Source organism: Scyliorhinus canicula, chromosome 15 (assembly GCF_902713615.1).
Source record: "Scyliorhinus canicula chromosome 15, sScyCan1.1, whole genome shotgun sequence".
Taxonomy (NCBI): Eukaryota; Metazoa; Chordata; class Chondrichthyes; order Carcharhiniformes; family Scyliorhinidae; genus Scyliorhinus; species Scyliorhinus canicula.
This window is the reverse complement of record NC_052160.1, coordinates 112,206,678-112,220,555: the sequence shown is the minus strand read 5'-3', so window position 1 is coordinate 112,220,555 and position 13,878 is coordinate 112,206,678. Positions and strand designations below refer to the sequence as shown.

The window sequence follows — 13,878 nt, the reverse complement described above, 5'->3', positions numbered from 1 at the left end:
AAGGTCTTCAAAGGGGTACAGCGCAGATTCAGCAGCATTGCATACAAGTGTTTAACTTATGAGGACAGGATATTGTTATAACATGCATGAGACCTACAGGGTTGGAGCAATCCCCGTTAGTTTCGCTGAATACGAGCTGTTGCGCTAAGGGGGCGGGGAGCCCGAGATCATTCATGATTGAAATCATTATACAGTCAGCCAGGTATGGAACCAACAGAGCAGACCTGGCTGATGCATATTGTAAATATAATTGCTTTGCAATGAACCAAGTTTTCTTTTTACTAACTGGATCCGGACTCGTTTGTGGCCTACTAGAGATATATAAATCTGGCTTGCATTGCCTTGAGTTCAGGATATTGAGGAGTTCCCTAATTCAGGACAAGGTGGCATCATTGTCAAATTAGAGCTCAGTCATTTAGTACAAAAAATAGTTAAAATCTGGAACACTCTCCTCAAAAATCTGAATAAGCTCCATTAATTGAAATATTCAAGACTGATATTGATATATTTTGCTGGTAAGGATATGAAGGGACGTGAAACAAAGGTGGGCAAATGGAGTTCAGCTCCAGGTCGGCAATGATTAAAATGAATATAAGGAAAAGACTCAAGGGTGGAATTGTCCACTCCATGTTTCTTTGTTTCTATGTTTCCAAGGGTTGTCAAATTTAGAAGCAGTTTCCTCTGTTGACGGCACAATCTCAATGTGTAGTCATGCTGATAAGGGATATCACAATAAAGACATGAAGAGTTCCACGCCCTCTATTATTCCAAGGAAAAAAAGCAAATCCTTTTTAAAATCTCCATACAAGATATAAACATCCATGAAGGTCAGGAAGAGAAAACATTCAAAGATCATTGAGATTGCAGTGCAGCTTGTAGATAGTATGCACCATTGCCACTGGGCAATGATGGTGAGGGGAATTAAAACATAACGTGGTGGGCAGGGTACTGATCAAGCCGGCTGCTTTGTCCTGGATGGTGCTGAGCTTCTCGAGTGTTCTTGGAGCAGCATTCATCCAGGAAATTGGAGAGAATTAGATAGGGAATTCCAGAGCATCGCCAGAGTTATTAAAATTGACAAAGAGTCATCCAGACTCGAAACGTTAGCTCCCTTTTCTCAACACAGATGCTGTCAGATCTGCTAAGATTGTCCAGTATTTTCTGTTTTGGTTTGTAATTAAAATTGGGAATCTTCATGATCAGAACTTGTGGAGCACAGAAATCTCAGAAGGTTGCAAGACTGGAGGGAATTACTATGATGAGGAAGGGGCCAGGCCATCGAGGGATTTACAAACATAGATGGAAATTTTTATATTGACATATTGCTTAACCAGTAGCCAATGTAGGTCAGCAAGCACAGGGACGATGGATAAACAAGACTTGGTCTGAGTTAAGACACAGGCATCGGAGCCCAGATTGATGTCCAGTTGTCTCAGGTCCGTCACATGGTGCTGTACAGGGTCCAGCACAGGGAGTTACCTGATGATTTGAAAGCCTACATGTCCAGAGTTCCAGGGCTCTGCATGGAGGACAGCATCCTCCTTTGCTGGACCAGATTGGTCATCCCGGAACATGGGCGAGCCAACTTACTAGAGGACCTCCATAATGACACCTGCATGGTGTCCAAGATGAAGATGTTCGCCCGCAGTTATGACTGGTGTTTGGGCATCAACACAGAGAAGCTGGCCCAATACTGTGGGCCATGCCAGGAGCACCAGAAAGCTCCACCAGAGGTGCCGTTGCACCCTTGGGAATTGCCGGCCCGATCACGCCGCGCCTTCACATAAACTTTGCCAGTCCTTTTCAGTGACCGGTGTTGCTGATCATTGTAGAAGTGGCTCGATGACCACAGGATGCAGGCAACGACTGTAAAGGTGACTGTGGACCACCTGCACTACACCTTCAGCATACATGGTATCCTGAAGGTACTGATCTACGATAACAGAGCCGCCTTCACTGTGGAATTCAAGGAATTCATGGCCACGAACGGGATCCGCAATGTCCGGACCGCCCGGCCTTAAATGGACTGGCCAAACGGACGGTTCAAGCATTGAAGAAGCTGACCAACGGAACCTGGAAAACCTGATTGGCATGTTAAACTTAGTCATTCCGAACATCGGAAGAAGGCCCAGAACGGTGAAGAGCGGTCCAAAGCCGACGTAGCACGTCAGAGGCCGCTCTGCAGTTTCACTTCTGGGGGCGCCATCTACATCCGGAAATTCGGTGATGGAGCCACGTGGATTCCGGGGATTGTGCTACGCCAAACGGGGCCGGTATCCTACTCTGTATGGGGCATTGGGCTGGGAATCTAACATCCATGTGGTCCATATCAGTGGCTGCTTCCCCGATCTGCCAGCGTCGGTTACCGACACCCAGATTCCGCGAATCTTCCAGCCAAAGCTCTGTCGCAACCGGCGCCCCTCCGGCCATCGATGGCCAGGAGGTCGAGATGCCTGCCGCCATTTTCTAGGATCCCGACGCGGAATCCGACATGGACGTCCAGCCACAAGAAGACACAGATCCCCGGCATCGACACCCGCGCCAATACACGCTCCTCCTCCAACACCAGCTCCACAGGTGCTCGGTGTGGAAACACCACTCACTGATCAGGTATACGCCCCCTTCAACGCCGGAACGCCAACACAAGGAAAAATGGAAGTAGGGTCCCACAGATTAGTCAGAGGACATGGACATTTCTCTGGACTTCAGGGGGGCGTTGTATTATGAACCCCTGGGAAGTATAGGACATCAGAGTTGACACCATATTCATGATTCAGTTTCTGTGAAGGCCAGAGGAAGCTAATCATCAGATACACTAAATAACAGAGGAAGCAGCATCATTCAAACAATACTTTCAATTATTAAATACGGGAATACTTACTGCAAAGTTTATTAAGGCATTGAAATCCAGCTGGGCATGCACTGCAGGGAATTCCTTTTTTATATGGCAGAAATCCAACCACGTTACCCCTGGAAATGGAAGTGTTAGGCAAAGGTTTGAGTGGATTGGCTAATGGTCTGAGAGAAAAATCCTGCTCTTGTTACCTCACTTTTTTTACAGCCTTTGAATTTGATGCCATAAAGCACCATGCTTCGATTTACAACAACAATCCAAAAGTATTTTTAATGACAGAGTTTGTGAAACATGTGCTCGTACATGACCTTATTGTACAGAATTTAACAAAACTAATGGTGTAAATCAGAAATATAAAACTACAACATCATATTTAAATCTGGAAAGCAAGAGATGGCTATCTGCAGAGATTTCAGTAAGATTTATACTTACGGAGGTGCATAGTTGCATACCAGAATAGATAGGTTTTTATTATCCAGACCTTGTAGTTTATCACAAAAATGTGAAGCGCAGCCCACCTTGTCAGTATTTGCCCACACAACCTGTAAAATGAATAATCCGAAATGTCAATTTGAAAAGTTTTTTGGCAAAAAGTGCAATTATTCATTGAGAAAATAGGCTGTAAATAAGGTATAAAATTATCTAGAGATGTGTGTCTTCAGTGCAGATAAGATACAACAGTAAGTTGCTGGTCATTTTTGGAATAACTCCTGCATTGATATCAACCCAGATATTGTGAAGCATATTGACTTGGGCATTTGATTTCTCCGCCTGATTTTCCCCTTTCCTTTCTTAAAATCACTAACATCTGAGGATGGTAATACAACTGTCAGCCATTCTGTCATACCTCTCCTTCTGTGTATCCCTTTGAGTCGGAAGGTGGAAAGGAACTTATGGATCAAGGATCCTATTTTAGTTTAGCCATTTGGGAAAACCCTGCAGTGTCCCATTGCAGCATTTGGGAGGCAGCACGGTACCACTGTTGCTTCAGAGCTCCAGGGTCCCAGGTTCGATTCCCGGCTTGGGTCACTGTCTGTGTGTTGTCTGCACATTCTTCCCGTGTCTCCGTGGATTTTCTCCGGGTGCTCTAGTTTCCTCCCGCAAGTCCCAAAGGACGTGCTGTTCGGTAATTTGGACATTTTGAATTCTCCCTCTGTGTATCTGAACAGGCGCCGGAGTGTGGCGACTAGTGGATTTTCATAGTAACTTCATTGCAGTGTTGATGTAAGCCTACTTGTGACAATAAAGATTATTATTCTTAAAATGGTTCTTAAATTTATTCCAGGGCTTTCACCTTCACTACTTAATCCAGGAATCCATTACTTGGGCTGATTATTTTGCACATCTTTGGCCTGTGGGAGGAAACTGGAGCACCTGGAGGAAACCCACACAGAGAACGTGCAAACTCCACACAGTCACCCAAGGCCAGAATTGAACCCGGATCCCTGGAGCTGTAAGGCAGCAGTGCTAACCACCGTGCGTGCATTAATCAATTTGATCACACCTTCCTCTAACTCAGTGTTTTTCAAACTTATTTGCCCGGGACCCATTTTCACCCACTGGCCATCCTTCGATACCCACAGCGGCCGACGTTCACGACCTATGCTGGCTGTCCTTTGTGAACCATGCCTGCTGTCCTTGGCGACCCACGTCAGCCAATCTTTACGGCCCACACCAGCCGACCTTTGCGACCTATCATTTTCACTCCCCTTTAATGTGACAGCTGAGCCTGCTTGGTCCTCACACTATCACTTGCTTTGCTATTGAATGTTACATTTTGAATAATGATTTCTGCTGATGATTTAAAATTAAAATGTCGTTGAAGTTTTGAAGGTTTTAAACTTTCATTTGCCAGTACTTCCCTGCATATAACACACATACACTTTGAATCCTGATTTGCAGTGGAACAATTAATAGCCCATACTTCAAGTAATCATCTTTATGTTGTATTATTCCTGTTTTCAGCTTCTTCTTCATGGATTGTTCACCAGAGGCCCTGGAGCTCACACCAGCACTGCTGGCAGCTGCAAAATGGAGGAATCTCTCTTGCGCCAGAACACGCGACCTCAGCGTACCTGCTTTCTTCCACCGCTTCCGGTGGGAGAACTCCAGCGTTTGCTGAAAAAACCTGGCCCTGGACATCGCACTGACATCAGGAGGGGGCGGTCCACCCTGCTGGGCTCTGGGCCTGCGCACAGCTTGATCCAGTATGGCGGCAGTCTCAAAAGTCCATCGTGGCCGGCAATTTTAAAAGCTGGTTGCGGCCCTTGGGTGTTCCTCCTGCAATTGGGAATGACACGACCGAGCACCGCAACCCTCCCGTAACCTGCCTGAGCCCAGCCGTGGGTCGTGACCCTGAGTTTGAAAATCCCTGCTCTAACCTGGAGGGCGGGATTCTCCATCGGCCGACGCCGGAATCAGTTGTGAAGCCAAAAGCGTGGCCAGCGGCAGGCGCCTGCCAGAATGGCAATGCTCCGGTGGCTTGACATGATGTCGATGCATTCTACTCCACACATATCGTAAACACCGTTGGCACAAGACCCATTTTTTTCCAGGGTCTCCGCGATGCTCCGCCTCTGCCGGGAGGAATTACCAATGGACCCTCCCTGGCTGAGGTCTCGGCTCCTGGGCGGTAGGGACTAGGCAATGCGGCCTTGACTGATTACACCTATCCAGAGGCAATAGACCAATGCGGAGACCTGCTACAACGCCCATGCAGCAACCAGGGGCGTGACCAAGCAGTGCTTCGGCATCCTGAAGATGCAGTACAGGTGCATGAGCCACTCTGGCGGGATCATCTCGTACAGCGTTAGGAGAGTCTTCCACATCGTGGCGGCCTGCTGCACCTTCCACAACATCGCGCAGCAGAGGGACAACATGAAGGAGGAGGGAGATGAACTCCAATGAGGAGGATGTGGGGAAGGGCGAGGATGGGCAGGACATGGGACCCAGACAGGCACGGGAGGCCGCAGAAGGTATGCCCCTGGGCCGACGTGCATGGGATGCTCTAATCACTTCCAGGTTCACTGACTAGAGGGCCATCCCATCCCACCCCCACATGCCCCCCCTGCCCACCCAGTTGACCACCCCTCTCTTAAACACCTTCCTGTGCAATCCCCCCCCCCCCCCCGCCCCCACCCTCCATTGCAACTCCTCCATGATTCCTACGGGATGTGGCCTTGGGTTGGCAGTAACAGTGCGTCTGGCCCAAGGGATGGAGGATGATGACAACCCGCTCTGGGATGAGGTCTGGTGCTCCACATCATTCAACAATGTCTGACTCCTGCCCATGGTAGCACTTTCCACTGTCCACCTGGGTGATTCCTGCTTGGAACGACATGGTGGCACAGTGGTTAGCACTGTTGCTTCACAGCACCAGGAGCCCGGGTTCAATTCCGGCCTAGGGTCACTGTGTCAAGTTGGTACAATCTCTCAATGTTTGCTTGGGTTTCTTCCAGTGCTCCGGTTCCTCCCACATGTGTATGTTAGGTGGATTGGCCATGCTAAATTGCCCACTTAGTGTTCAAAAGGTTGGGTGGGATTACTGAGTTACAGGGATATGTAGGATTCTCTTTCACAGGGTGGGTGCAGACTTGATGGGCCAAATGGCCTCCTTCTGCACTGTAGTGATTCTATGAATATATGAAGACATTTTTAGGGAACAGAGCAAGCTTTGCAAAGGGCCTGAAGATCTTGCACTGATGTTCCTATCAGATAACATTCGAAAAAGTGCAGTGCCCTTTAAAGAGCTTCTGGTCATTATGTGAATGGACAAAGCAATTGTGTGTGGTTGAAGAATCATTCAAGATGAGAGTAATGATGACGCAGAAGGGCTTGTTCTTCAGATCTGAAATCTGGGCAAGGATACTCCCCTACCCGGTGGGGTGGGGGATCCCGGCGTAGCGGAGTGGTGCCAACCACTCCGGCGTCAGGCCTCCCCAAAGGTGCGGAATTCTCCGCACCTTTAGGTGCTAGGCCCGCACCGGAGTGGTTGGCGCCACGCCGACTGGAGCCAACACCGGCGCCAACGGGCTTTGGTGCCCGCCGGTCGGCGTCGGGGCTGGCCGAAAGGCCTTCGCCGGTTTGCGCATGGGCCGGTGCATCAGCGGCCGCTGGTGTCACCACAGGCGCATGAGCGGTAGGGGGGGTCTCTTCCGCCTCCGCCATGGTGGAGGCCGTAGCGGCGGCGGCAGAAAAAGAGTGCCCCCACGGGGCACAGGCCCGCCTGCCGATCGGTGGGCCCGATCGTGGGCCAGGCCACCGTGGGGCACCCCCCCGTGGCCCGATCACCCCGCCCCCCCCCCCAGGACCCCGGGGCCCGCTCGCGCCGCCAATCCCGCCGCCACCAGAGGTGGTTGAAACCACGTCGGCGGGATTGGCCTGCAATGAAGTTACTGTGAAAAGCCCACGCGGGCCGGAGAATCGCCGCGGGGCACGCCGATCGGCGCGGGGGGCACGCCGATCGGCGGGGCGCGATTCCCGCTCCCGCCGATTCTCGGGTGGCAGAGAATTCCAGCCACGGCGGGGGCGGGATTTACGCCGGCCCCGGGCGATTCTCCGACCCTGCGGGGGGGTCGGAGAATTCCGCCCCTGGACTCAGAAAGGGATTCGCAGACAAAAAACTCATAACCAATCCACACATCAAATTCTGACAGCACCATCCGGGTTATCAGGACCTGGACATTATCAATGTTTGTGTATACTGCCAGACCCGAACAGGTGCTGGAATGTGGCGACTAGGGGCTTTTCACAGTAACTTCACTGCAGTGTTAATGTAAGCCTACTTGTGACAATAAAGATTATTATTATTATTGTTATTATTAAGATCCAGAAATGATCAGTTAGAATATTGAATTCAATGTCAAAATAAAAAGAGGGAAAGACTGCAGTAAGAGAGCTACAAAAGAAACAGAAAGAAATAAATAATAAATATCTGAAGTTCATTATTAGCACCAGTGAGGTTAATTGCCAATATTTAAGAGCATTCATACAATTAAAAGTGTGTTTACACTGGGATAGTCCAGCATTATTTTTTTTCTGGACAATTTAGTTTATATATAATGGGTCAGCACAGCCCATGTATTTTTGTTTTTTGCCTTTTAAAAAAAAAATGTATTTATTCAAAGTTTTCAATACGTTTACAAAACCTTCCAAAAAGGAAAATAATACAAAGAAAGAAGGGCAACATGCAAACAGAACAGAACAATTTAACCCTCTAAACGATAGTTTAGCAAATTAACACCCAATTCAAAACAGGATAGAGCATGGGCCCCTTACAAAAACGAAAATAAATCGCCCCCCTCCCCCCCAGGGTTGCTGATGCTGTTTTTTTTTAATTAAGGTTTTGCAAAATTTTCCATATTAAATAGTAATAATCTTAACACAGCAAAGTAGTGAACATTAACATAGTGCATAAAGAGAATAGACATCAGCAATCCACTAGACGTTACCCCATGCGCCTCAGTCCTCCCACCCCCTCCCATCGGGGTACTCACCCACCCCCCTCCCCCCCCCCCCCACCCCATGGGTCGCTGTTGCTGCTGAAGTGTTAATTTTCCCCACGAAGTCAGCGGACGGTATTGTGCCCTTGCTCAACAGCGGCAGCTCTGTACCCTTGGCAAAGTTATTTCCACACATGTGTAGGCATCCGTTCGTGGTGTTGTCCCTTACTTCTTCCAGATACTTCGCTGACGTTGTCGTCTCGTGCGCACTTCCGCTTCTGCAGCCCTCCCGTCTTCCCCATTTTCTCTGTTCCTGTGGATGCCAAGTTTGTTAACATTTCCCTGCCTCCCCCTCCCCTTCCCTGGCTCTCCTCTATTGTTCCCTGTCTCTCCCCCCCCCCCCCCCCCCCCCCCCCCCCCGCCAGCCCTGTGGTTCGCCTTTCCTTTCTCTTAGATTTAGCTGTCCCACACCCCCCCCCCCCCCCCCCCCCCCCCTCCCTCCCGGTCTATCTCTCCCTCTCATGCTTTGACTACATTCCTGTTTCTTGGCTACCTGGCTGCTGTTCTGCTTGTTTGTTGGCCACGAACAGGTCCCAGAACAATTGGGTGAACGGCTCCCACATTCTGTGGAAGCCGTCGTCTGACCCTCAGATAGCGAATTTGATTTTCTCCATTTGGTGAGATTCCGAGAGGTCGGACAGCCAGTCTACAGCTTTGGGTGGTGGTGCTGACCGCCAGACGAACAGGATTCTACGGCGGGCAATCAGGGAGGCAAAGGCAAGGGCGTCCGCCCTCCTCCCCAGGAATAGATCTGGCTGGTCTGAAACCCCGAAGACCGCCACTTTCGGGCATGGCTCCAACCTCACCCCCACCACTTTGGACATGGCCTCGAAGAAGGCTGTCCAGTACTCCACAAGTCTGGGGCAAGACCAGAACATGTGGGCGTGGTTGGCCGGGCCTCTTTGGCACCGTTCACATCTGTCCTCCACCTCTGGGAAGAACCTACTCATACGGGTTCTTGTTAAGTGGGCTATATGTACCACTTTTAGTTGCGTCAGGTTGAGCCTTGCGCACGTGGAGGTGGAGTTGACCATATGCAGTGCTTTGCTCCAGAGTCCCCACCCTATTTTGATCCCCAGGTCCTCCTCCCACTTCCTTCTTGTCGCGTCCAGTATGGTGTCGGCTCCTTCTACCAGTCGGTCTTACCTGTCGCTACAGTTTCCTTTATCTAGTATGCTTGCGTCTAGTAATTCTTCCAGTAGTGTCTGTTGTGGTGGTTGTGGGTATGTCCTTGTCTCCTTTCGTAGGAAGTTTTTTAATTGCAGGTACCTTAGCTTGTTCCCCCTGGCTAGCTGGAATTTCTCTGTCAGTTCGCCCAGTGTTGCGATCCTGCCGTCCGTGTATAGGTCCCTGACTGTCAGTGTCCCTCCGTCCTGTCCCCACCTTTTGAAGGTGGCGTCAGTCAGCGCTGGCGTGAGCCTATGGTTGTTGCAGATGGGAGCTTTACCTGACATTTTAGTCAGGCCAAATTGCTGCCGTAGTTGGTTCCAGGATTGGAGGGTGGATATTACCACTGGACTGCTGGAGTATTGTTTGGGTGGGGATGGGAGTGCCACCATGGCGAGGGCCCAGAGTGAGGTCCCCCTGCAGGAGGTCTCCTCCGCGCGCACCCACTCGGCTTCTGGCTCTTTGATTCATCCCCTTATACACTCAGCCGTCGCCGCCCAGTGGTAGAGTTGTAGGTTTGGGAGGGCAAGCCCCCCCCCCCCCCCCCCCCCCCCCCGGATTTTGTTTTTTGCAAGACCTTCTTTGGGATCCTAGCATTCTTCCCGCGCCATACAAACGCCATGATTAGTTTGACAGCTCTTGTATTTAAGTGACAATTTCCACATGTATTATTACGCTGTCGCATTAGAACAGCAACTTCTTGACTTACACATTTAACTGTGCATGCGCAGTTATCAGAACCAGTTGTCCAATTTGTATAGAAATAATGGCGAGTGCTGTCAGCTTCACTGTTATCTCAAACACAAAATCCCACACGTTATACTTTTGAGATCTGACAGATGCATTGGAACTTTTCTAGTTAATGTGCAGACCACAAATAAACTTGATTTCCACTGTCAGGAAACTCCTCAACTATAACAGAAAATCTTAGATGTGCTCAGTAATCAAACAAAGTCAGAAATCTATCAGCTCTGAGGAGTAACTAAAGTTCATACCTGTGTATAGTGTCCACACATTTTCCCTGGAGCGCAGCTCATATTCTCATATGTGTAATCGAAGATTTCTAAGTACCAATCCTCAACTCCTGTTGGGGGGTCCATTGGACCATTTGTTGCAAACAAATTTTCTCCCACTCTCCCCCTGTCTTTATTATGTTTCCACAGGCATTTCTTTGCGTATTTCTTAGCAATTTTTTCCAAGTGTGTATCCCATTTCTAAAAGCAAATTAATTCTGAGTTAATATACACATATGTAGTACAGGATTCATTAGTATGCAGAATGCTTAAAATTAGGACAGATCAGAAGGGAATTCATTTGAATTGAAAAATCCGTAATAGTTTAGCCACATGCAAGAAAGGAAGTGCAGTGGTATGAAATGTTGTCCATGACCAACATTTTCAGTGGTCAATTAATACTATTATGCAAAACAGCTGTTTATTAGTATTGTGAAGTGATCAATCCAATATTACAGCATTCAAAATGTATGATCCAACCCTCAATTAAGGATATACTGGATTTAGAGAATTTCAACAAATATTCCAGTTTCTGAATAACACGTTTCTTTGGATTAAGATGTAGTTTATACAGTATGAACCTTCCCAAAGTACCAATGCAGCACAAAGAGAAAATTAGATAGATAACCAGAAAATCTGTCTTGGGAGCATTGGGTTAGGGATCAAAAGTGACGAGGATAATGGGAGGATGTCCTAATTTTTTTTTTCAAATAGCATCATAGAATTTCTCATGACATCCAGGCAGTCTGTGTCCCTGTCTAATTTCTCGACCAAAAGATGGCACCTCTGACATTGCAGGAAGCCCTCATTACTGTACAGCAATTTAGATTCAAATTCAGTCCAAAGGTATGCAGGCTAGACGGACTGGCCATGCTAAATTGCCCTTTAGTGTCCAAAGGTTAGATGGGGATACAGGGGTAGGGTGGTGATTAGACCTGGGTGGGGTTCTCTTTCTGAGGGTTGGTGGGCTGAATGGCCGTCTTCTGCACTATCTGGATTCTATGATCATGTACTAGAGCAGGTCTTGAATCCACAATGTTCTGACATGGCAGTCAACATCCAAAACTGAGCTATATGGCTGCATCAGATGTTCAATCAAGAATGAAAAGTGGTTTGGTGCCCTCTTAATTGTATAAAACTTTACTAAGAAACGCAATTTCACCCTGGCTTCCCATTATTGGCTGTGAAACTGCCTGAAATGTAAAAAGATAAAACAAAACCAGCTTCTGGAATTACCAAAAATAAAGCATTAATCTGATCAACCAATAAAATATTATCAAGAAAACTAGATATATATTCCTCTAGTAGACTCAAGCTTACCAAACCGTCAGAGAGGAAGCAAGTGAATGTTCATTATAAATATTGGACAGATTCCAACTGAGTAGCCACAAAAAAATGATCACCTAATTTGTTATACCTGCCTTTCGATTACACCTTTTTACATGATCCCACATGTCTTCCTATGTCGGTTAGCTACATGCTTTTTTGGCCTTTATAAGGTAATAGGCCATTCACTCCATCCACAGGAGTCTTGAGGGTAGCATAACTAAATCTTGCTTCTTCCGATGCCTTTGATCCATTCTGAATAATTCCCCTCAGTTAACCCACCCAACCCAGCCCCATGGATGGGTTTATTCATTCGGGTATTGTTCAATTCAGGAATGTTGACCCTAGGAATGGTTGATTCCATCCTGAGTATTGAGTAGCGCGAGCCCTACACTAAAAGCCTTATCAGATCATGGGCAAGCCAAGCACTTGCGTGTTTCAAACCAATCCCCATCTAACCTGTTGGAAGTCATGCCTCCCCCCCCCCCCCCCCCTCATAAATTTGAAAAAGATGAGTGCGATGCAATCAACTTTCAAACGACATAGTTCTCGAGCGACGGGGGCAATCTTTCGCTCAGACATTCAATGTTCCCGGGGAGTGACTGTGGACCCCCCCCCCCCCCCCCCCTTACCATAGTCAGCATGTTGGATGCATCAAATATCGAAGAGCGAAACTTATTGTGTGCATCAACCAGATCATCCTGCTCTGATTTGGTCAGAGAGTGGCTCAGCTCGGGGAATGTGAGAGAAATGAAGAGGAGCACCGCGGGCAGGCTGAGTGATGCCAATCCGGCTGCCATCCTCCTCCTCCTGCTGGCAGCTCCCCTGACAACTTAGACTTTATGGAGAGGGGGAGTCCCGGCTCACAGGGAAAGGAAGCCAAGCGCAAAGCCCATGATTGTGACCGCGGAGACAATGACGCGGCGGCCACTTTGTGACACCGCCAGGTTATTTCCCGGCGCCGTTTCACATTGATGCTCGGGAGAAGTCAATATTGAAGGATTTAACCGCAAGAGGCAACTGCAGAAAGTCTTCGGAGAAGGTGGCGGCCGGAGGAGGCCCGAGTCATTTCCTTGGGGACAATTCCCTCTTGGAAGTTCCCTGCTGAGCATTTGCACCACAGTTGCCCAGAGGCCCCAACAATGCAGGCCCACTAAAAGCTAGAAATGGTGATACTGGGGGAAATGGCAGACAAGTTGAACAATTACTTTACCTCATTATTTACAGTTGAAAAGCAAGATAGCTTGCCGAACAGTCCCGAAAAAATGAATGGTCCATAGAGGACAGGGACTTAATACAATTAAGGTAAGTACAGCATCAGGAACTAGGAAGTGAATGGAACTAAAGAGCGACAAATCCCCAGGACCTGACGGTTTCCATCCCGGGGTGTTAAAGGAAGTAGGGGAGCACAGTGTAGATGCCCTAACTAATCTTCCAGAGTCCCCTAGATTCAGGGACAGTCCCTCTGGTTGTAAAATTACACATGTCAACCCACTTTTTAAGAAGGGTGAAAGGGGGAAACCAGGGAATTACAGGTCAGTTAGCCTAACATCTGTGGTGGGGAAGACGTCCGATGGCGGCCTTGAGTGAGTGGTCTGGTTGCACACGGCAGCTCTGGCTCAAAGAGCTTTTTTTTAAACCCCAAAACAGGATCATTTTGACGGGAAAGTGTAGCTGAAGATGTGGAGGAGACGTTCCTCCTGGGAGTGGCACGTCTGCTGGTTATCAGACCCGGCAAAAGAAGATTAAAGACCTGGCCAAGGAATTGGAAGAGACTTGTGGCGCAATTGGAAAGATGGCAGAGGGGGAAGGGTTGACGCATGTTGGATAACCATGGATGGAGCGGCTGATGCCATTTTCCAGAGAGGAGTTCTGCCAGCAAAGAAAAGAGATGCAGGAAGACCGAACGAAGGCCATTAAAGTAGCGGTTGTACCCCGGAAAGGCTTAATGGAGAGAGCTGAGAAGTGCTCGGAGGCACAAGGTTTTCAGATGCGGGAGATGGAGAGGGTGATGACT

At 48.4% G+C, this 13,878-nt stretch overlaps 1 protein-coding gene across 1 annotated transcript in view; it reads right to left on the bottom strand.

Moving 5' to 3' along the window:
• Window positions 1-12,711, bottom strand: part of LOC119978787 (peptidase inhibitor 16-like) — a 28,006-nt gene extending 15,295 nt beyond the window's left edge. The window contains exons 1-4 of the mRNA XM_038820665.1: window positions 12,494-12,711; window positions 10,518-10,736; window positions 3,287-3,396; window positions 2,882-2,970 (exon numbers count right to left, since the gene is read on the bottom strand). Of these exons, the coding sequence (XP_038676593.1) occupies window positions 2,882-2,970; window positions 3,287-3,396; window positions 10,518-10,736; window positions 12,494-12,661 (586 nt within the window). The 5' untranslated portion in view covers window positions 12,662-12,711. The remainder of the gene's footprint in view (window positions 1-2,881; window positions 2,971-3,286; window positions 3,397-10,517; window positions 10,737-12,493) is intronic.
• Between the last annotated feature and the right edge of the window lie 1,167 nt (window positions 12,712-13,878).